The sequence below is a fragment of the Sceloporus occidentalis genome, unplaced genomic scaffold (assembly GCF_023333645.1).
Source record: "Sceloporus occidentalis isolate IW3139 unplaced genomic scaffold, rSceOcc1.0.p SCAF_284, whole genome shotgun sequence".
Lineage (NCBI taxonomy): Eukaryota > Metazoa > Chordata > Lepidosauria > Squamata > Phrynosomatidae > Sceloporus > Sceloporus occidentalis.
In genome coordinates this window covers 485896-510231 of record NW_028317264.1, presented here as the reverse complement: position 1 = coordinate 510231, position 24336 = coordinate 485896, and the positions used below count along the sequence as shown (strand labels likewise).

Here is a 24336-nt window from a genome sequence, read left to right as displayed (position 1 = left end):
GGGAAGCTGGCGCTGCCACTGGCTCGGGATAAACGTGCGAGTGATTCTTTGGGCAGAGTGTGCGTGGGAAGCTGGCAGCGCCAACAACCAAGAGCTGCGAGTGTAGTGGAATTAATTGTAGGATATTCTCATACCAGCGCTTCGAGAGAAGGGGGCCATCGATACAATGAACTTTATTTCTCTAAATTATTGATAACTTCTAGACTTCAGACATTATCAGTAACCCTAATTATATATTATTTATTATATATATATATATATATATATGTGTGTGTGTGTGTGTGTGTGTAAAATACGCAACCTTCTGCTGTTTAATCACAATTTAATTACTGTCTAACAATACAGAAACCATTCCCAGACACTCCGTGTCATCGGCTTCATCAACCCAGGAGTCAGCCAGATGCTGGAACGCACCACGGAATATTCCGTACTAACGGAGACCGATGGGCCAGCCAATCAGAACGGGAACTGTCAACTATAGAAAGGCGTCATACACATCCAAGGAAAGGACCTCTGAGGTCTTAAAAGCTTACTGGATTCCATACATCCTTACTAAAAAGTATCACAACTTATTCAAGCTCCTATGTTTAGCAAATGAACAGACTGTCAGGGATCAGCCACCAGCGAATCACGAGTCTTACTGACTTCTATCATTATTTATTGTTTTATATAGCGCCATCATACACCGTAGCGACGTACATTTGTACTGATAAGTCCCAGTTTCTTTTTGGTTATTTTTTTTCTGCATTAATTCTCTGATAATTTTTTTAACATTATCAGGACCTTATTATATAATTTTTATTATATGTCCCTGTTTATTAAATCGAAGCAGCTTGGCTGTGAGAAATAATAATAATAATTCATTAAAGTTCTAAATGAGCCAACACTAAATATTAACTCTTTAATGTCCCATCATAAAGAGTAAGACTATACTGTAGTGACTCATTAATGGTGGTTCTAAAAACCTTTAACTTGTCACGAGATAAAGATATTCTAACTGAAGTCATCTGTATTCAAGCAGGGCTTTCAGCTGTAAAGAAAAGTACCAATTGTGATACTCAGATATCAATTAAAATGCAGTAGAATCTGCCCCCCCCCCCCCGGAGACCCAGATATCAGGCTAAAAACCCCTGAAACTCTCAGTAAACCATGATTTTTAATGTTTTTAACAAAAAATCTTAGTGAACGCTCATTAAAACATTTCCCTTAAGATATTAATGGACAAATTGACCTCTGATTGGATTCAGACCTGGACGTAAGATTTTTAAAAAAAAATAATGCATAGAATAGTTTTTCGGTTTAGTAAACGAATAAAGTAGGTCAAGAAAAGTAAAAAAATAAATAAAAGGATTTCACTCAAATGCATTTTTAATGAAAAGTATTCAAGATTCTCAGAACTCAAAAAAAATAAATAAAAAAAAAAGAGAGAATAAAATAAACCCTTCCGTTTTAACCCCTTAATGACAAAGCAAAATGCATTGTTTTCAATGGTTTTAGGGACTGCCTATTGTCCTTAAGGGGTTAATGGTGGAATCATGTAGTTTTTTTTTTTTTTTACTTCTCCGTAAAGTCGCAGCGGAGATTTTTTTAACCTACCGTCTACCTCAGCCTCGGGTCGGAGTCAATCCGTTCACATTCCAAAGCGCGGCGTAGGAATCGATATCTGTGTCTTTGGTGCTAATGTTTTTTATTCGAGACTTTCACAAAAGGATACTTTATAACAGATCACAACCTGCGATTCCACTACTGTCCGCTCTTAGTGCTTTCGTACCCGTTCTAGACTAGACTTCCAATTGTAGCTCTAGAACCCGGCCAGTTAGCACAGTCTTAGATCCAGGCTAAGGTCAGATGTCTGATTTGGTACTTAAAAGCCAAGACAGAACCATTGGGACTCAAGATATCTACCTGGTAACCTCTGCCGGTGGGGACGGTGACCTCGTTGTTCCGATAGTCCATCTTAAGGAGCCGAGACAGATTCTAGATCAGTTCTTTCCATTCTATTGCTTTTTTTGATGGTATTTAACTCATTATGCGTAGAACCAGGCAGACTAAGGGCTGTATTATTATTTACCGAACTTCCAAGGACGTTCCTAGATCAGGAATTTAGATGGAAATCAGCAGTGAGAACTTTCATTAGAACAGTTCTGGAGTAAGCGGTTGGTTGGTTGGTACGGTAATATACGTCACAAAGCTTGAACTTACTGTTTCTTGTGATCAAGGATTTAGCGGGTTCGTCAATTGACTTTTCCACCAAGGACGTTCTTCCGTTAAAGGGCTGTCCACCTGGACAATTCAATGCACTACCAGTGAATGTCGGGGCCAATCGGCTTGCAGCTTATTAACCAGGTTTACACCAACCAAGGGCTGTACTTCAGGTTTTAAAATCCACGGCGCACAACCCTTATTTTGTAATAACTTGCGTCTGAAGGAGTGAGGGCACAACACTCTATTGCAACTATTTCAATTCTGTGTTAATGCAAGTGCATGTGTATGTGATATACTGTAAAATGACTTAAAAACCTGTTTTCCACCCCAGAACCTGTTTTTTGCTTTCTTTTTGGACATTCTGTGAAAATGTGGCTCTTTTGGTTGAAATCAAATAAAAACTTGATCTCTTTTTTGCCTTTGGAAGTCTTTGCCGGGAGAGAATCTGTCGTTATTCTAGAGACTTATACGCCAGATACCACTGAAAACCCAATTTTCTAAATGTTTATCCATTTGGAATACTTGATAAATAATAATATATATAATAATACATTTTAATCCGCATGTTGTTTGATTTATCAATAATTAAAGAAAACAAATCACATTATTATATTATCAAATTATGATATATACAAACTTAAATAGAAACAATTGTTTGGGCTTTTTTAAGAAAATTAATTGTCAATGCATCAGTTACAAACCAAATTGATATTGACAAGTTTAGTAAATGTACCCCCTTTGCTTGTAGGTATTTTTTTTTAATCTTCTCTATAAACTTGATATTTAAGAAATTCTATCGTACCTAAGATGTATAAAATCATATTGAGTGTTACAGCAACTATATGTAAGGTATATTACATACCGTATTGGCTCGAATATAGGCCCCACTTTAAGTCTTTAAAGTGGGGGTTCGGCCTATATTCGGGGTCTAGCGCCCGACGCATGCAGTCCCGGGCGCCGGGCAGGGTTAGGATACAGATCCCCCACAGCGGTGCAGGGGACCTGCATCCTTCTCCCCGATACGCTCAGACAGCCTCCCCTGCCAGCACTTTCTAGGGGGTCGGGGGGTGGGGGGTTGTGCTGGCACGGGAGGTTGTCTAAGCTTTACCTCTGCCCCCAAGACTTACCAGAGGAGACTCCCGGGTGTCTTGCGGGGCTGGCGGGGGACATCTACGCAATACGCGTACACAACTTCCGGTGCCGGCACTCAGCTGATGTGCCGGCACCGGAAGTTGTATACGCGTATTGCGTAGATGTCCCCCGCCAGCCCCGCAAGACACCCGGGAGTCTCCTCTGGTAAGTCGGGGGGGGGCAGAGTGGCAGCATATCTCGGGGGGGGGGGGAGACAGAGTGGCGGCATGTTTTTTTGGTGCTTTTTTTAAAGAAAAAAACTTTTTCTTTAAAAAAGCACCAAACTTTTAGGGTGCGGCCTATATACGGGGGCGGCCTATATCCGAGCCAATACGGTAATTAGTATTACCGGTAATTAAAGAAATCATTCAAATATTACACATAGATTCGGTACAGATTTCCATGAAACAGATAATAATATTAACAGTTTAATATTAATATATGGAACGGCTCAGGCCGTCGACCCATTTCCCTTTAGTTCTGTTGGGCCAGCATGAGTGGCGCCTTCTGTGAGGCTCCCGTCTTCTCGGCTGAGTTCCACGACAAGTATCCTTCGTCAGAGTGCTCTAGCGGTTTATTTGGCACCTCTACGGACGGTTCGTTCCGGAAGGACATCTCGACGAGGTCTACAGAGTTCCGCTGGAACGTCTCAAAAAGCCGTACGGACGCCTCCTCCAGAGCCTCCTCGGAAAAGTCTTGTTGTAAGTAAGGGGTCGGATCCCGGATGATGAATCCGTTCCGGTCGCCTACGAGGCCTCTCTCCTCAAAGAGCGGTCGCTGTTGCTGTATAAGCGCGTCCCACGGATCCGACAAAGGATGCACCGTTTGTAAGGACGCCCCATCCCTACATAGGACAGTCTGCACCTGGACGCTTAGAGGTCCATCAACAATCATGGGTTTTACCGTTTCGGAACGGTGAGGTTCGTTGATTTTAGGGATTACCATGGTAACGGGACCTTCACAATAGCTGATGACGGGATTCACCCTCCGAGTAAGACTTTCTTCAGTCTCTTCTTCATACTCATCCCGCCGATCTTCTGCGGGTTTCATCGAGCACTCGTTCTCAAACCAATCCAAGTGTTTTTCTTGCCAGGTCTTGCACCTCGACACAGCTTTTTTCAGGCTTTCGTAGCCAGGGGCCAGTTCTTGGGGCGCCGAAAATTCTACCGACGGTTGATGCCTCTCCTGCCTCTGGATTCGAAAGAACACGTCTTGAAGGTCTTGCGTTAAGTTATACAGGGGGCAAATATTAAATAACGAAGGGACGTCGCCGGAATTACTCAGCTGATCGAAATACGCCACGACGTATCGCTCGTAGTGCAAACCTTTCTGGAAATCAGGGACGATAAGGGAGAGGGCAGCCGTAAAGAGGTCTCCCAGGAGGTTCTCTCTGTCCTGTCTTAGTGTCACTCGTGGCTTTTCCCTCGTTTGCATGGCTCTCCATTTCTCCTGCGCTCCTCGCGAGCAAAGAACGAGGATCGTGCCCTTCGTTTTCTCAATGTCTGCCTTCTGACGGCTTAGCCAGGTCAAAGCCCCGGCCACCCCGATGTCGCTGAGGTGCTGCTGGTCCAGGATGACCTCCATGCCCCAAGCGACCTTCAGAAAGTCTGCCAGCTTGATCACCACGTTCACGTAGAGACTACTATCCGCAGAGTACACCAGCCACACTTTCTTCACTACGGGCAAGATGGCGGCGGTTTCTTTCTCGTTGTCACCTGCAAACATAAGAGAAACAATCAGATGAACTCCCAGCCTTCCCGACCCCAAACCTTGCGCCTCATTGCTTTCCTCCCTGACAGTAAGGGCAGTTACATGAGAACAAGCGATAAAAAAAAATAAAAAACGAGCAGAAACGATCCTTACGTTTCCCATTTCTTCATTTTAGAACCCAAAGTATCCCAGCATGCATCAGGTCCCCGCATCATTTTTATAACTGGAGCACAAAACAGAAGGGTTTCTTCATCCCGGCTTAATGACTAGATGAGCCGAACGGTTCTTATCTGCCGTCAAATTCTACGAAGTTCATGGCCGGTATGTAATATTATTAAAAAAAAACCCAACTATGTATAGATTAATGCATTGTATTGCTGTATAGCTTATTTTTGAACATATGATACATCTAATGCTGGTGAACAATTCTATGGAACCTTGCATCTTAAAGGAACCGTCACACCACGTCTTTCACTCTCTCAAGCCCCCCCCCATGTACCCCAGGACCCCTTCATCAGAGGGTTAACCACACCGAGGGACTGCAACCAGGTTCAGTCCTCAACTTCCCACGTTCTAAGGCGGAATGCTGGGGAACCTCCGTGAAGGAGCAAGCCGATAGGATTCAATTCTTAAAAACGCCAAACAGATTGATTTCAGTGACGATGTTTTTGTAAATCATAAACTTACTTTTGTCAGGTTCTTGTCCTATAGGGGAAAGAGAATAACAGATACGTTAAATGCATATTTGAAAGCTGCTTAATTCATATTAGACGTTATATACGGTATATATATATATTAATATATTATATATTTAATATATAATATATATAGATATATATACACACAAACACACACATATATATATATATATATACTGAACACACAACTTCTGTAAGCTTTGCCTCCATCATGCATAGGTAACTCCTACATTATTAAATATTTTCATTGTATAATATAGTATACAGTAAGTATGTATATATATATATATTTTAGTAGTTGCTATGGCATTAGTTTCCTGCTGTATAGACCTTTTCCATGTGAAACATTCACTTTGCATAGGGACGAGTTCATAACGTACTACAACTCCTATGAACCCCAGAAGGCATTTGGCTCAGCATGGTCTAGCAGGGGATCATGGGAACTGTTGTCCTCAGGGCCGGCCCTACAATGGAGCCGACTGGGGCAATTGCCCCAGGCGGCACTTCAGAAGGGGCGGCACTTTGCCGCCCCAAGCGGTTTTTTTGGGGGGTTTTTTTTGAAGCGGAGGAGAGAGAGAGGGGCACCGAGTGGTTTTCGCTTACCCGCTCGGCGCCCCTCTCTCTCTCCTCTGCGGCGAGTTTCCCTGTTCGGTCTCGGTGCCAGCTTGTAATGCAGAGCGCCGGAAGTGACGTGAATTTCCGGCGCTCAGCATTACAAGCCGGCACCGTGGCAGCACAGGGAGACTCGCCGCAGGACTGTTTAAGGGTAAGTACCGGTGTGGGGGGGGGGGGTTAGATAATGCTGCCCCCCCCCCGGCGTCGGCGGGGGGGGGCGGCATTTTAAACTTCGCCCCAGGCGGCGTTAAGTCTTCGGCCGGCCCTGGTTGTCCTATGTTAGCTCTAAAGGAATAGTCCACAAACTGGGGGCCCCGACGTGGCCCTCAGGATGATAAAAGACAAAAAAATGGCCATGTCTCAGTACGTTAGAGTACCGCGGCCAAAACACCTGAATATGCGCTGACACTTACGGCGTACGCAGCATAACAGGGCAGGCGCAATGAAAGCCAGAATAATGGCGGCTGCTACAGAGGCCCATATGCGCGCGCGTCTTGTCGGCCCTGTGGACAAAAAGAAAAACAACAGAAAAGGGTTAACTTGGAATTTTCACCTAAAAATACCAATACATAGAGTTAAAAACAGCATGACGGCTTGCATCAAATAGGAAAAGTGTCTTATTGGGGAGGAATAATCATGCAGCTCCACAGAACAGAAATTATATATATATATATATATATATAGCTCATTTTATATTGCACTATTTCCTTTTTTTCATTAAATATTCTGAACTATAAAATATAGATTTTTTTAAAAAATAAATAAGTTCTCAGAATTCTGAGATTTAGGAGCAACTTTAAATATCTCATTACGCCAAGACTAGTTCCAGAATAATTATTTATTAACAAAAATGATGTGCTAATAAAACGCAAATCGGAGGCAGATCCGCTTTAAGGTCTGTCCTTCTGTGCCAATGTAGGGGGAGTATATATATATATATATATATATATATATATGTGTGTGTGACTTGGTACTGAGTATGGATCACTGACTCACCGGGCGGTGGAGTGGTGGTCTCCAGGGCTGGTGGACAATCTAACGCGAAATCCTTTCTGATGCAGTCGGAGGAACAGAACGGTGTGACAGCCCAAAGCTGGAAATGACGAGAAACCAGAGAAATGTTAATATTTAGCGTCAGGAATGAGTGTCAAAAAGTCACGGCATCGGACCCGGCATGATAGCAGCTGACATTCGTGTTCTCGATGCCTATGCAGGAGACAGCCGAGCAGCAGCTGTCTATCGAGACTCGAGTGTCTCTCGTATACCGGGACCCCCTACCGAGCGGTCACTTTAATCTGTACACGGTCTGCGGGACATCTCACCTGAACACGAAACCAGCAGAGAGGGCTGATCCCGGTGACAAAACACGACGCGTTCAGCCGCAGAGCGTTATTTACCTGTAAGGACCGGAGAACATGACATTAATTAGCTGCCCCATCCTGCCACATACACTAAGGTTCAAAAGTTTGGGGTCACTCAGCTGTTTTCATGGAAAGCGAGGGCATTTCTAGCTGTAACGTAATTACAAAAGGGTTTTCTGACCATCAATTAAACTTAAACTTGGATCAGCGAACACAACGTGCCATTGGAGCATAGGAGTGATGGGAGTGATAAAGGGCCATTGGAGCATAGGAGTGATGGGAGTGATAAAGGGCCATTGGAACCCAGGAGTGATGGGAGTGATAAAGGGCCATTGGAACCCAGGAGTGATGGGAGTGATAAATAGTCATTTACAACATTAACCCCGTCTGCGCTGGATTTCTGAAATATATATATATATTTTTTTAAATCGGCCAAAGATCCATACAAATGGTTTTACTGCAATTAGTGGATTCTGGTGAAGCTAAAACCATGAAACGTCAATAATTCGCTACATACCGGTTTTATCTCCATATTTCTGTTAAGCCTCGAGATTTTGATATTCTTTACTTGTATGCGATAGAAGTCGGCCTCGTCCCACGGATCAAAACTGACCAGTAATTCGTCACCAATTCTTTCTATGCTGATATTCGGCTTCCAACAATACCCTAGAATATATAAATATAAAAAGAGAGAACATTTGCCATGGAATGGTTTCTTCCGAATAACCCATTTCTTCTCCCATTAGATGTATTAGAATTTATAATATATATATATATAATTTGATCCACTAAATAAAGTTATAGGAGCAGCCGCTGTAATGTCCTGACCCCAGGATCAGCCTGAAAACATATTTTTGTCCCCAAGCATAACCCTCAGCGCTGTATACAGTAATATAACCCCCCAGTGCTGTATACAGTAATATAACCCCCAGCACTGTATACAGTAATATAACCCCCCAGTGCTGTATACAGTAATATAACCCCCCAGCGCTGTATACAGTAATATCCCCCAGCGCTGTATGCAGTAATATAACCCCCAGCACTGTATACAGTAATATAACCCCCCAGTGCTGTATACAGTAATATAACCCCCCAGCGCTGTATACAGTAATATCCCCCAGCGCTGTATGCAGTAATATAACCCCCAGCGCTGTATATAGTAATATAACCCCCCAGTGCTGTATACAGTAATATAACCCCCAGCGCTGTATACAGTAATATAACCCCCAGCGCTGTATACAGTAATATAACCCCCAGCCCTGTATACAGTAATATAACCCCCCAGCGCTGTATACAGTAATATAACCCCCAGCGCTGTATACAGTAATATAACCCCCAGTGCTGTATACAGTAATATAACCCCCAGCGCTGTATACTGTAATATAACCCCCAGCACTGTATACAGTAATATAACCCCCAGCGCTGTATACAGTAATAACCCCCAGCGCTGTATACAGTAATAAACCCCCAGCGCTGTATACAGTAATATAACCCCCCAGCGCTGTATATAGTAATATAACCCCCCAGCGCTGTATACAGTAATATAACCCCCAGTGCTGTATACAGTAATATAACCCCCCAGCACTGTATACAGTAATATAACCCCCAGCGCTGTATACAGTAATATAACCCCCAGCGCTGTATACAGTAATATAACCCCCAGCGCTGTATACAGTAATATAACCCCCAGCGCTGTATACAGTAATATAACCCCCCAGCGCTGTATACAGTAATATAACCCCCAGCGCTGTATACAGTAATATAACCCCCCAGCGCTGTATACAGTAATATAACCCCCAGCGCTGTATACAGTATTAACCCCCCCAGCGCTGTATACAGTAATAACCCCCCAGCGCTGTATACAGTAATAACCCCCCCAGCGCTGTATACAGTAATAACCCCCCCAGCGCTGTATACAGTAATATAACCCCCAGAGATGTTTTCCTCTACAAACGTTGTGAAGAAAAAATACAGTGAGGTTACCGTAAGACTTACCATGTTGACAACAGGAATCGGTCATCAGAGTCTGGTTACTGCAGCCTAGAGAGAGAACAGAGTCACAATGTGGGGTGTTGTTCAGAGGCTTATTCGAAACGTAAGGAGGTTTTGTTTTATTTTATTAGGAGGGTGGTAGATACGTGGAAATGCCTCCTAGTAGAGGATGTAGAGGTTAATACAGTGAGGGTATTAAACATGCATGGGTTAGACATACGGCTCCTGAATCTAAGACGAGACCAACGACTGATTAAGGTTTGAGTCTTTACAGCAGGAGAAACAGGCGACTAGACGGGGGCCGGATGGGGCCGATCTGCTGTCAGGTTCTATGTTCCTGAGCACCAATGCCATCACTGATCGTATTTACACAAACGTAACACAAGGCAAAGGAGGGGGTCCTTGGATGTTTAAGTTTTGTGACGCTTACTTGGAATGGTGACGGCCTTCGCTAAGCTGTTGGCGTTGCTCAGTCTGGGAAGGTTCTGAACCGACACGAGGTACGTCTGGCTGTGTTCCACCTCAAAGTCTTTGAAGGAGAATCGCCACTGGACGGGAGAGAGACGAGCGGGTTTCATGGCTGCAAATAACCCCACTGACAGCCGTGACCCTCAGTGCTCCTCAAACGCGTCGAGCAAATCTGGTGCAACCCATGCTCTGCCGGCGTATCCCCCCCACACCCCTTAGATGCTTCTCCCTGCCCCCAACAAAAGTCTTTCCGACTCTAGAACCCAACTCACTGCTTTCCAGAAGACCTATAAACGCTCCCAAATCTGCCACCAACTTCTAAAGCACAGAACCCCCTCTCCACGCTCCCCAATACTACTCCAACCTCGACCCGGTCATTATAGTCCTCTGCTGCGTCTCCCTAATTCCTTGGGTGTCTTCTCTACAGCCCCATCAACCTCCCCCATGGCCGGCATCGTATCATTTCCCAATCCCGTCTAGCCCCCCACGTGCTTCCCTTCCCCATCGCGTTTTGCTTACCGGCTTATTCTCAAAGTTGACTTGTTTGGGGAATTGTTCTAAGAAGTGAAACTGGACACAGGTTTGTTGGCTGGTGCTGATCTGTATGACCGAGACCTCGACGCCCTGGAGATTCCGTATGCTGGCTGTAAAAGACAAGACCCCGAACGTTCGTGGCGGCGCATTTCACGATCCATTAATCTTTAGAACGCGATAGGAACAAAGTCAGGTAACAAAATAAAACCTCTCTGAGAGAGAGAGAGCCTTGTCCGGACGTTACGGCCAATCGGGAATAAATGGTAAATGTAACCAAAATAACATCTCTTTAGGATGTTCCTCTTGAGGAGCTGCATCGGCCAATCAGGTCTCCAGGTCAAAATACATTCACTAGACACATTAAAATACAAGACCTGGGTTCCTTCTAAAGAGACAGTTGAGGGGTCTCAGGGAGCGCTCTAAACAAGCGATACTTTGTAAGCACGTTCATATGCATTGTTTAGAGACCTCTCTGCATCCGTATATCTTACACCAATGATTGGCTGCTTCAAGCAGCCAATCAGTGGAAGGAAAGCGCTCCCTTTGATAGGCATAGCCAAGTCAGCGATGGAGCTGATCGGTGGTTAATATCTCTCCTGCATGGAAAATAGGCCCGGGGGGGGGGGGGGGGATGCATAGGTGGGACAATTTAAAGGGACCATGCAGCTACCGTATGCATTGGACAGAGTGTCCCTTTAACTCAGCGCGCATGCAGATAACGCTTCTCTTGCCTTCCGCTCTTGCGACAAAGTAAATATTATTTTAATCAGCAGAACCGTAAGAGCGTCAGATCTCTAACAGAGCCAAACGTTCATTAAACAAATCGGCTGTCGCTTCCCAAATATATTCCTCTCAAGTATATGAATTTTAGATAATTATATCATTTTTCATAAAATATACATTAATATTAATTTTGGCTGCTCCATAATTACTTGTTATTTAACAGCTCTTTATCTGACTGCATTATGATAGAAACATCTCCCAAGAGATTTAATGGTTATTATAAAAATATACTGTCTAGAGTACATTCAAATATAACATTTTTTACATCCCCCCCCCATTAATTCTCAAACATTGATGAACATTTAATTTTTCAAGATAACAGCCTATCAGGGCCTACTTTCGTGTCACATGGCAATTGAACATTCCCTAAAAAATTCCCTTTTTTCCAACTCTGCATTTATTTTTAAGGCATTGAATTCAGCAGAGTCGGTGGAACAGCAGCTTTAACCTTTACACGCACGGGCCCAGGGACAGCTACTTGTTACTCACAGTCGGCTGATAATGTCCAATTAATCTCCAGAACCGGTACGCTTTGTCCACGGTCGTTCATACCCAACACTGGCTTCACCTCCAGGCTTGAAGGAGCAGACGGGGTCCAATCATAAGGCCGTAGCCAACTGAAGTCCATGCAGCTACCTGTAGACGATACATGGTTTGAGCGGACGAGGACACACACTTCCAACACACAGCCGGCAGCCAAGTTGTGAGGTCCGGTGGAATTGCCTGAGAAAAAAGTCTCAGAACCCAGGAAATTAGGTCAGAATAATACTAGCTCTTGATGCACCATTTAGCCTGGACCATACCACTTGGTTTAGGCAATGGGTCCGGTAAAATTGCCCGGAAAGATCATATCAGAACCCAGCAAACTAGGTCGGAATAATACAAGCTTTTGAATTGTCATCTCAGCTTGGACCATACTACTTGGTGAAAACAGTAGATCATATAGAATTCCCTGGGAAGAACCTATCAGAACCCAGCAAGCTGGCTATGAATAATACTAGCTGTCGATGCACCACGTCACCTTGGACCATACCACTTGTGAAGGCACTGGATCATATAGAACTATCCGGAAAAAACGTTTCAGAACGGAGCAAACTAAGTCATAAAAATACTAGATCTTGGTTTGTCATCTTAGCCTGGAACATACTATTTGCTCTTCATATATGCAGTAGGTCATCTCATTATGGTCATCTAAGCCTGGACCATACTATTTGCTGAAGGCAATAGGGCCCATAAAATTGTCTGAGAACTTCCCAGTACCCAGCAAAATAGGTCAAAATAATACACGCTTTTGAATTGTCATCTCAGCCTGGACCCAGGGCCGGCCTTAGGGGTGTGCGACCTGTGCGACCGAACAGGGCGCCATGGTAGCAGGGGCGCCTGCCCGGGACTTAACTTGAAACATCGGGTTTTTTTTTAAACTTTATTTAACATCATTCATGTTAAATAAAGTTTAAAAAAAAACAAAAAAACCCCCGATGCTTTAATCTAAGTCCCGGGCAGGGGCGCCGAGCGGTTGCTCGTGAAGTTCTATTCTGGCGCTCAACATGAAATGCCGACACTGCGGCAGAGCGAGAAGATGGATGCCTCCCGCTCTCACCGCAGGACTCCGGCAACAAGGTAAGTGGGGGGGGGGGTAGTTTAAGGGGGGGGTAGTTTGAAGGGGGGGTAGTTTGAAGGGGCAGAGGGGGGGTGTAGTTTGAAGGGGCAGAGGGGGGGTGTAGTTTGAAGAGGCAGAGGGGGGGTGTAGTTTGAAGGGGCAGAGGGGGTGTAGTTTGAAGGGGCAGAGGGGGGGTGTAGTTTGAAGGGGCAGAGGGGGGGTGTAGTTTGAAGGGGCAGAGGAGGGGTGTAGTTTGAAGGGGCAGATGGGAGGGGTAGTTTGAAGGGGCAGAGAGGGGGGGTAGTGAGGGGGGGCGCCGGAGGAGTAGTCCGCACAGGGCGCCACAACGCCTAGGGCCAGCTCTGCCCTGGACCATACCACTTGGTGAATGCAGTGGGTTCCTAAAAATCAGACACTTACTTTCGTGTATCGTACATGCGATCCCCTGCAACAAAAAGAAAAAACAGTTCCTGAGATGTTTAGCAAACACAAGGTCATACAAGGTCATACGTGTCTAAACAAAGTTTTTCCCCACCCACGTGTCGTTCTAACACACGGAACAAAGCATGTAACCATATACGTGTATTCTTATTATATCACAAACACGTTACAGGCTAATAGCTCATAAACATGCATTTTGTTTCTAAATATAACCTAAAACTACTTCAATAAAACAGAACGGCCACCCAAAAACTCAGGTAAATCACTGTAAATGATTGTATTTAGTGATTTTCTGGTAACACATTCATAGAAACGTTCTAAACCTAGAAGTGTGACGTAAGGAAGTGTTACTTTACTGAGTGGGTGGTAGATGCGTAGAAAAGCCTCCCAGCAGGAGTGTTAGAGGCTAATGCAGCGAGGGAGTCTTATCATGCATGGGATAGGCGGTATAGAGCAAGGACCCACTTTCACTTTCTGACACTACTTTAAAGAAAAACAGAATCTGCTGGCAGATCGGCCCCCATTCGGCCCCCGTCTATACTCCCCGTTCTTCCTGCTGTAAAGACGCAAACCTTAATCAGTCGTTGTTCTCGTCTTAATACCCTCACTGTATTACCCTCTACCACTTCTGCTGGGAGGTGGTTACCCCTACCTTACCTATTGGGCTATTTGGCCCTATAGTGGCGGTGGGGGTACTGGGGGCATCCTTGGCTGTAATGGGGGCAGGGATACTGGGGCAGTTACTTCTTCAGACAGGGTTGCCTTTTTGCTACTGAGGCAAATTGCTGGATACTGAGCCCAAGTTACTGGGACCCTGTTACTGGGCATCTATCCCCAAATAACTACCGGAGAGAGAACTCCCACAACTCTCAGCCAAGAGCTGTACCTTTACACCGTCCCCACGGTACTCACTGTCTGGGAGCAGTTGGTCTCCCGGTTCCGGAGGACTCTGAGGGCTTTTCCATCACCGATAATCACAGGTATCCATAAGCAAACAATCACGGACAGCGAGCCACGCAGCCCACGAGCCATGGCCCACCCGTGAAGGGGGTCTGCGCCACCTAAACACCCACAGGTCGCAGCTTCCGCGTTGGCCGCCGGTTCCCGCACCTGACAACTTCCTCGTAGATCTTGATGGTGACACCGTATGCAAAGCAGCCAGAGCCTGCCGGCCAATGAGAGTGTGGATGAGCTGTGGGCGCGGCCTTAGGGTACCTTATAAACTGGCAGAACAGGCAAGGTGGGCAGGGAGACAGACAGAGACATAGACATAGACATAGACATACAGAGACAGAGACCGACATTCAGAGAGACAGGCAGACTAACAGACAGAGACAGACATACAGAGAGACGGAGACCGACATTCAGAGAGACAGAGACAGACATTCAGAGAGACAGGCAGACTAACAGACAGAGACAGAGAGACAGAGACCGACATTCAGAGAGACAGGCAGACTAACAGACAGAGACAGAGAGACAGAGACCGACATTCAGAGAGACAGGCAGACTAACAGACAGAGACAGACATACAGAGAGACGGAGACCGACATTCAGAGAGACAGGCAGACTAACAGACAGAGACAGAGAGACAGAGACCGACATTCAGAGAGACAGGCAGACTAACAGACAGAGACAGACATACAGAGAGACAGACATTCAGAGAGACAGAGACAGACATTCAGAGAGACAGGCAGACTAACAGACAGAGACAGAGAGACAGAGACCGACATTCAGAGAGACAGGCAGACTAACAGACAGAGACAGACATACAGAGAGACAGACATTCAGAGAGACAGGCAGACTAACAGAGACAGACATTCAGATAGACAGGCAGACTAACAGACAGAGACAGACATACAGAGAGACAGAGACCGACATTCAGAGAGACAGGCAGACTAACAGACAGAGAGACAGGCAGAATAACAGGCAGAGACAGACAAACAGACAGAGACAGAGAGGCAGGAAGACAGAGCAGGGTGAGGTGCGGTGAGAGACAGAGACAGCGCTACAGACAATGACACGGCCACAGGCCACCGCTTAGCTGCTGTCAGGGGTCCGGGAGGCAATTGTCCCCTGGGCTGCTCTTATTGGATTTCCCCGGCAGCTAAATGGTGAGCTGTGGAGCGCATCCTATATAACCCGGCCGGGAAACTTTTGAGGGGTAACCTATGATTACCTTAGATTGTAAGCTCTTGCGCGTAGGGACCTTTTTACCTGATGTATGAGGCTTGTCTTTATGGAATAGGATGGCTGCGGATGATGGGGGTAAAATCCTTGGGGCAAATCCAGACCATTCCCAGGCATAATCAATATATTAAAGGGCCGGTCCAGCCATCGTAGACCCTTTAATGCACATAACGGTTGCGAGGTCCCTTTGAATTGACAAATGGGGGGGGGGGGATTCTGCAGGAGAAGTGCAGCTGCAGCACCAGGGCTGCAGCGCCAGGGAATCCTGTACACGGTCATTCGCTTTTACCATCATCCAGGTAAATATTGTAAAAAATATATATATATAATATTAAATAAAAATACTACGCAAAAAAACATACAATTTTTTGGTAATTTTTTTTTTTAAATAAACTTTATTTCTTAGCCATTTTTACAACATCATTCCTTAGGTAAAAATGCAATCTTACATAAATATACATTTGTCCCAAAGATAAACCTTAACCCTTTGCATGCCAGAGGGGAGTTCCGTTCATCGATTGAAATGTGTTTTTTTATTCATTTTTTTTTTGCTCCCCCCTCCAGCACCCGAAGGATTATTATTATTTATTTATTTTTAAATATCTTTTATTTTAGAGTTCATTCTGCCGGAGACCGGATGCCAAGCGCAGGTAGGGAGGGGAGGAAAGTTTAAATTTACCCCCCCAGAGCTGACATTTTGTTATCATTTTTTATGGGTTTTTTTGGTTTTTTTTTAACAGAGAAAGACCCAGCAAGGAAATCAGATCGAATGGCAGCAAACCAGGGGTATCGGAGCGCAGGTAAATCACCTGCGTCACCAAAAAAAATTATAATACCGCTAATTATTCAGATTTTGAAAGTCAATGGTGCTAGAATCAGCCAATCATATTCTGCGTTCATTAACAAAGTAAAAAAAAAAAAGGTTTTCTGATGTAATAATACAAATAATAAAATAGAATCCTGGGTAAGGTTTATCTGGTAATTCTGGAAAATATATATAAGTGGTAATTCCATGCTTCTGGCATCAAATACACCAATATGAAGAGACATCAGAGTCAAAAGGTGCACAAAGCAGGCCGGGGAGAGGGTCCAACACAATAAACGGGGATATGGCAACCCAAAAAACACATTTGGCACATACATCCTACACTAATATCGTCTGGACACACCTTGGCCACGAGTGCTCGTCCAAAGGGTCTGCATAGTTTAAGAAGGTAAGTCGCAGAGAACAGGTGTGGCTGGTGAAATGATTGCGTAAGAGCTAGTGGCCAAACGTGGAACTCGCGCGCGTTTTCCTAATTACCCGCCAGCCCTCAAATAAATTTTGAAATAATAAAGAACCAGAAGTAGCTTCCCGAGCTGAAATAGTTAACACTAGTGAAAAAGTGAATGCGGCGACGGAGGGAACGGTACCGCGGGTACAGCCAATGGGAAAAGCGATCCGAGCTCTGCTCTTCTCCCATTGGCTGAACAAAATTCTAATGTAGCTTCCCGGTGAAAAGCTGAACACCAGTGAAAAAGTGAATGCGGCGACTGAGAGAATGGTACAGCCAATGGGAAAAGCGATCTGAGCTCTGCTCGTCTCCCATTGGCTGAACATAATTCTAATTTAGCTTCCCGATTAAATAGTTAACACTAGTGAAAAAGTGAATGCGGCGACGGAGAAAACGGTACAGCGGGTACAGCCAATGGGAAAAGGCGATCTGAGCTCTGCTCGTCTCTCATTGGCTGAGCAAAATTCAGACTGTTGACATGTTAATGCAATCATTCTTATACGCGTTATGATCTCGGAGAGTTAGGAAGACTACCTTAGCACTGCGCGCAGCCAACGGAAGAGCGTCGTACAATCCGATTGGTTACTCAGTGTTCTAATACAGAACGCCGCCGTGTATAAACTGACACACTCCCAGCGCTTATGTATCTATATCTTAGCACTTAGAAAATAAAAGATAAAATATATATATATATATTTTATTTATTTTTTTGAAAAATATTTGCTTTCATTCTTTCGCTATTACAATTGAATGGGATATCACATCACTATGATGTAAGCAAATTAAGCCGGGACTACGGGATTGGCTAAATTAAGCAGCGGTGTCATTTTTTTTCTTTTTTTTTTTTTTAACAATGCCGGTCTAACGCGTGGCATGCAAAATTTTTATAAAAAAGTTGGCTTTTTTTTTTTGCAGCAATTCCGGAATCCTGAAAAATTAGTGTTAAATTGTCGGTCAATACGACATATAGGAAACGTCGCAAAACGAGGAGGAAAAAGAGCTTTAATCTCAATTCTAATTTGAAATACTTTTAACGAGGCATATACTTAAACTGGATGCTATGTTCGTCTTAACCCATGCATGCGTGGAGGACTTCATATCGTACGTGTGATCTTATACTTATTAAACGCGGAGATAATATGACAAATTTGGACCTGAGGAAACCGTCACTATGAATCTAAACAGTTTAACAGCCGAAATTTGAAATAATAAAGAAAAGTAACCCGCTGATGAAATGGAAATTGCATATTTCTATTAAACTGGATTCCTGGAATTCTGAAATTTAATCGGGGGGGGGGGGATTTTCTAAATTACTTAAATAACAGTCTGTGGTTTAAACAGTTTTTATATTGTTGCTGATTTCGTAATGTTTCGTACGTTACGATTCTAGAATCTGTAGCGTGGAGCATCGTGATTGGTTAATAATCGTGAAATGCTATTTTCACGACTGTGGACTCAATTAGGGCAATTTGCACCTTAAAAAAATTAAGTTTTCTTTGCATTCCAGTTGCTGTTTAACTATCAGTCCTACCAGGCTTATTCAGCAGAAAAATAATGAAAATATTAGTTATTTTATAGTTATATAAAAAATTAGTATAGCAGATGGCTAGAAACATGTCGGATCCTCAGGGGCGGGTCCCTTACATGCAGTTTTTAAATTATGTTTGTTGTATTCAGACTGGGAGAAAAAATACCAAAATAAATCACATTATAATTACATTTTCCTGTATGTGAATTTTCTCAACAACATGGCGGATAAACGTTTATAGTCGGAAGTCACTGTCAGGCAGATAAAATCTTAAAATAATCCGGGAGAAGAAAGAGAGTCACTGAACAGGATTTACTCGGAATCTATATATCTGACAGAATAAATCACACGTATATATATATATATATATATATCCAAGCCTGAGTTTAGGGCAATAAAGCTGTGGGGCAAGTTTTAGGAGCCCCGTGATCAGGGGTAGGTACCAACACTCTTTGTGAAGGGCAATTGACTAAATGCCCCGTAAGCAACAATGAGTCCCACAAGCCTCGTCAGAGACACCGATGTCTGGGCATGGACACTCTACCTGCCCCTGATATGTTGCGCATGGTAAATGCCCAGATCGCCCATGCCTTGCCCTCTACGGCTTAGATTTTTGGGCGGGTGTGGGGTAGTCCAGTGTTTTTTTGGGGGGGGGATCCCCAGTAATTTAACGGAGTTAAGTAGCGATATGTGTGATCCATCAAGTAACAACGGTTTGGCCTGGACAGATCTTTATCAGACTGTTCTCTGTATGTTCCTGCGCTTAGCAGGGGATAGTCAAGGAAAAATTAACACTTAGGGTGACCGATGGGGATAATTATTAAAAAATGCCTCGTTAAGGGCAGATCTGGATTATACAATTTACTTAAGCATTTTTTTTTAGTGCTAAATCAAGGTGAATCCGTGGTGTTACCCACGGTTACTACACCCAATAACCGCCGTCGTATCTCTTTTAATCCAATTTTAGGCAAACTCTCAAACAAGGCTGACGTCTCTTACACAAGAAAGTATTCTGTATTTCGAATGTTTGCCAATAATTCCACAAGATCTCAACTAACCACGAACACAGCAATGAGCCCAAATAAAAGACAAAAAAGCCCACCGCAGACAGAATGCGGACCCACCGCACAAACCTAGGATCAGGCACTGGAACATAAACGCCATACAAACAGAGGCGGCGTGTGGCTGGAAGCAGGCGAATCCACAATTACAACATTCCTGAAGTTTTGGGACAGCACGACATTTTATTTTATTTTTTTTTTAAACAGAAAAACTTTTAAATTATTATTTTTTTTTAAAAAAGACCCCAAGTTCAAGTATTACGTACGCAACAAATCAGCACAAACGACAGGACGAGAAACATAATCAAAATTCATCCTTTAGTATGTGATTTAAACATTTTTTTTAACAGCCTTGCTTGTTAGATGATTTATATATGAATTTTTTGATTTTTACATATTTATAATATAATATTATAATATTATTCATATATATAATATTATAATAGTCATATATATGTAATATTATATTATTAGTCATATATATGTAATATTATTATATTAGTCATATATATGTAATATTATAATATTAGTCATATATATATGAGTCATATACCGTATATATAATATGAGTCATAGATATATATATAATATTATTCATATATATGTAATATTATAATATGAGTCATATATATATATATATATAATATTATAATATTAGAACTTTTTTTTCCACTATGGATATTATTGCATTGCTTTTGCATATTTTGATTAAGAAAATAACAGCAGCCATTCCTTTTCTATTAAAAAAAAATCTGGCCACAAATAAAAACAGGTGCAACTCGTACCCTAGAAGAAAATAATTTTTAAAGTGGGGCATTGGGGTGGAAGTGAGAGGGGCACGGAAAGTTATTTTTTTTGGTATTCTGTAAAATTGATAAAATTGAGTTAGAGCAGCATGAATCAAGACTGTAGAATAAAGTTAATTTATTAACTCTTCCTAAAGTCATCTTAACTGGCAGTCTGGAACAGGCTTATAGGAAGCTGCCTGGTTTCTCCAGCCACTTTGTATATGTGCTGAAGTTACGCCATTTTGGGCTGTTGGGTATGAACCAGGTCCATTTTTTAATGATATAACGTGGCTGCCATGTATGTAACGTGTCCACTGAGGCTTATCAGTCAACTCAAGGTCCAATCCAATATGGGACGGAAGGGATGTGCCTACAAACCAGTACAAATCAACAGAGGGGCCAATTACCTGTATGGACCAAAGGTAGATAGGGCTGGATCCCGAAGACCATCCGACTGCATTAAACCGCTAACATTTTAAGGTCATTGCGGGCAAGGAAGGAGCAGAATCGCAGGTGGAATGTGGCTTCTGTAAGACCTAAGTCTTCAAGAAAATCAAGGTCCAGAGCTAAGGGGCCATTTGTGGACATCTTCCCCGCTTACTTGTCCTAGAAATGTTTTAGGACATTTAAATCTTACTATGGGCAGCGCACGCTGGCTTGGATTTCAAGTATCGATGGCCAACATGTTTTGATGGGGGTTAAATCAGATGGAACCTCACCTTAATCTGTATCCCTACTTACAAGAACACGACCCTTTCCCGAAATATCGCTTAAAATCGAGGTTCACCCCCATCGACGGCGTGTTCATAAATCCCGAAAAAGAGGAATGATATTTTGCATGAAATCTCAAAAATAAAGCGTCCCTGGAACTTTTAATTTTCAAATCACACAGATAGCATGGGATTTCTTGAATTCTAGTGACATTTGTGGTTGCGCAATTCCCAAGTATCATAACGAACGCTCGTTTAAAGCCGTGTGTAGTTTAAAAGGTCGTATTGAGGAACGGCGCGCTATTTAGTATGGACAGGAGGCAGGTTACGGGGCAGCGGAAGACAGTGCTTACCTAAAAAAAAGGCAAAAAACGCCAATATCTTTCATATGGTTCACTAAATGTGTGATTTCCCAGCAATTTTTTATGTTACAAATGGAAATGGAGATTAAATTCTAATTTGTCCCCAATTTTTTTTTTTTTTAAATCCAATGTTATGTACCCGGTAAATGCTACAAATATGTCCCTTTTTTGAGGGGGAGAAAAGTTTTCTTCAATCATGATTCTCTTTGATAAACATGAATTATAAATTATTATTATTTTAATAAGTAATTTGTCCTGAGTACGGCCTTTTTCAGGGTAAATATTTTACATTCTCTTTCATCTTTTGACATCATTCCATGATGTCACAAACTCAAGGTCAAGAGGAGTCACATCTCTTACATGATTGGTCAGATATGAAACTCTTTTCCATAGCCACTTGAGGGGGGGGGGGGCGTGTTCTGGAAAACTCAAAGTCTTATTGGCTAGTACGATAGACTCTGTGATTGTGCAACCGAGAATTTAGGTTCCGTTTTAGTTTTGTAAAAGGGTCCCTAGAGGGTAACAAACATCATTTAGTTTAGGTAAAAACAACAACAAAAAAATAGTAGATTTTTGCACGTCCCTTGATGGTTCCTCTTTGAAGACTTGTTAGATTTATCAGCGGGATCTTCTGTGAGGAGACCTTCCGGGACTCCAGGTGGTCATCTTCTCCCCAAAATAACAGAAAGTCAGCTCTGCATGTTGTCCCCCCTCCCACCCCAACTAAAATTGATGAGGAACGCTGTTCTGGTCACTCCAGGGTCACGAGAACAGTGAGGCACTTCTGAAACAAACTCATTAGGAACACCAGAAAAAAAACAAAAAAAAACTAAGTAAGGAGCCCAAAAACTCCTCTAAAACATCCACCCTCCGACAAATTCCTCATCTTAACAGTTCTGTGTCCTTCTGAGGCTTGGTGGCTACAGGCTGCTCACATAGACCCGGCAGTCCTCCTGCTCGCCGTCGCTGATCTGGCAGCTTGGTGAGAGTCCCGGTTGCTCCGTCCCGCCCCCCGCGCAGTCCTGCCCCTGGTCCCTGTGGGTGTTGAACGGCGACAGCTTCCCATTTGGGCTGGGCTTGCCATTCAAGAAGCTGTCAGCCGCTGACTCCATTTCCTCTATCGTCATGTCGCAGGCGTCTGCCAGCTCGTGCGTCGCCACCTGCAGGAATCGGGGGTCCTGAGCAAACTGCGACAGCCCTTCGGAGATCAGCACCTGGATATGGGAAGGGAGGCAAAAGAATTACTGGAGACCAAAGAGAAAGAGTATCTACTTACATAGCACATCCTTCTACATCAGTCCATTTAATACCGAGACTCCCACTTGCACGGCACTTTAAGCCGGCAGCCGTTAAATGGCATACGTGTGGCCGTCAGCTGGGTAGAAGAGGCTGGAGGCTCAAGGACACAAATATTTTTGGGGCTTCCCCAATAAGGGAGTATAATCGGGATATGTACCCCGCTTACCGCTTCCACTAAACTGCTAGCACTGCCATGGTGCTGCCGGCTCTGATCCCGAGGGAGGCAGGGTACTGTGAGGGAGGACGGACGGCCTTGGTCAAGGCTGCAGTCGCTGCAGTGCACGGAGGGGAAGCTGCTGTTCAGGTTCTCCCTGGACCCTGATTCTCCATGCAGCCTCAGCGCTGGCACTGCCTGCTGCGCCCAGCCCCGTGAACACGGCGTGGTGGGCGGCGTGGTGGGCGGCGTGGAGCACAGACGCGAGAAGGCTGTGGGTGAGTGACTCCTTCTCAGTAGAGGGCTGAGGCCGGCCACCGCTAACGCCTGAGAGGGAAAGAGGACAATGGAGGAAGAATGCATGACGTAGACATCAAGTGCACCTAAAATGAACATAAACTCCATAACAGAAGACTTATTAAATTCTCAGATCCTTCTATGACCCATCCCTGGCTGGAGTCTTTCTGAATCCCATGTAAGGTCCATGGTTGTAGCCAGGTTCTAAACTGTGGAACCTGATACCGAGTTTGCTTCTGAGCTCCCGCCATATTTTTGAACCACCCCTTATCTTGAGTGTGGCCTTCACAGTACTGTACCTGATGATGTACAAGATGGAGCTGCGGCAAAACGGCTTTAGGAGATGCGTCCGCCCCCTGATTCCGGTACCTTCTTAGGCATTCCAAGTGGAATGACGCCCTCCTGCCTGCAAATACATTAAGAAGATGAGTGCTGTAGAGGAGAGGCTTAAGATGAAGATCTCATCCTGAACCTCGTTCAATGAGGTCCAACACCCATAAGGTTACTCTCGCCCATAACGCCTAAGGGTGAGCAGCTAGGTTACCTAATGAGGCGGAGCGCAGGAAGCTTCTTTTAGGAGATGGAGAGTGCCCTCTCTCCACCTCGGCCTCTGGCGGAGTCAGCTGACGGCTCTCCTCATCTTGGTCGGAGAACCTGCAAGACATGTCAACGATGTTTAAGTCCTGGGGTCCCAGATCCGTCAGGCTCATGGGGTAACAGACCCTCAACCACTGAACAAGCATCATGGGGGGGATTCCTTAATGCTGGGGATCACCGCCGTCCATCGTTATGTCATAGAATATACTTATAGTAAGTATCCATGGAGTTACAGTATATCAGGCAAAATGATACACTAGCCAACGATCCCAATAATTTTGAACCAAAGATTGATTCATGTATTTTTTTGTATTGTATTTTTTAAGCTTTTTCTCACATGTCTGAGCAGAGCAGACTGGGCTCACTACAGTATTCCACATCTTCGCTGGCATCGTACGTCTCATCTTGCGATGGCTCCTCTCGGCATATGATGGGCAGACGGCTATCCCTGGACACGGAACTGAGGAAGAAATGGGAAAAAAAGGTTGGTAGAACCGAGAAGCACTTTCCGTTCTCCATACTTCCTTCCCTTGGTGAATTA

The 24336-nt window shown here is 44.0% G+C and overlaps 1 protein-coding gene across 8 annotated transcripts in view; it reads right to left on the bottom strand.

Annotated features, from left to right (window-relative positions):
- Positions 1 to 22368: 22368 nt before the first annotated feature.
- Positions 22369 to 24336, bottom strand: part of LOC149275476 (voltage-dependent L-type calcium channel subunit alpha-1C-like) — a 163689-nt gene continuing 161721 nt past the window's right edge. For all 8 annotated transcript variants that reach the window (XM_089504674.1, XM_089504675.1, XM_089504677.1 and 5 more), the window contains 5 exons: positions 24133 to 24255; positions 23743 to 23852; positions 23498 to 23604; positions 22914 to 23228; positions 22369 to 22662 (listed from right to left, as the gene is read on the bottom strand). In XM_089504674.1, coding sequence (XP_089360800.1) covers positions 22369 to 22662; positions 22914 to 23228; positions 23498 to 23604; positions 23743 to 23852; positions 24133 to 24255 — 949 coding nt within the window. The remainder of the gene's footprint in view (positions 22663 to 22913; positions 23229 to 23497; positions 23605 to 23742; positions 23853 to 24132; positions 24256 to 24336) is intronic.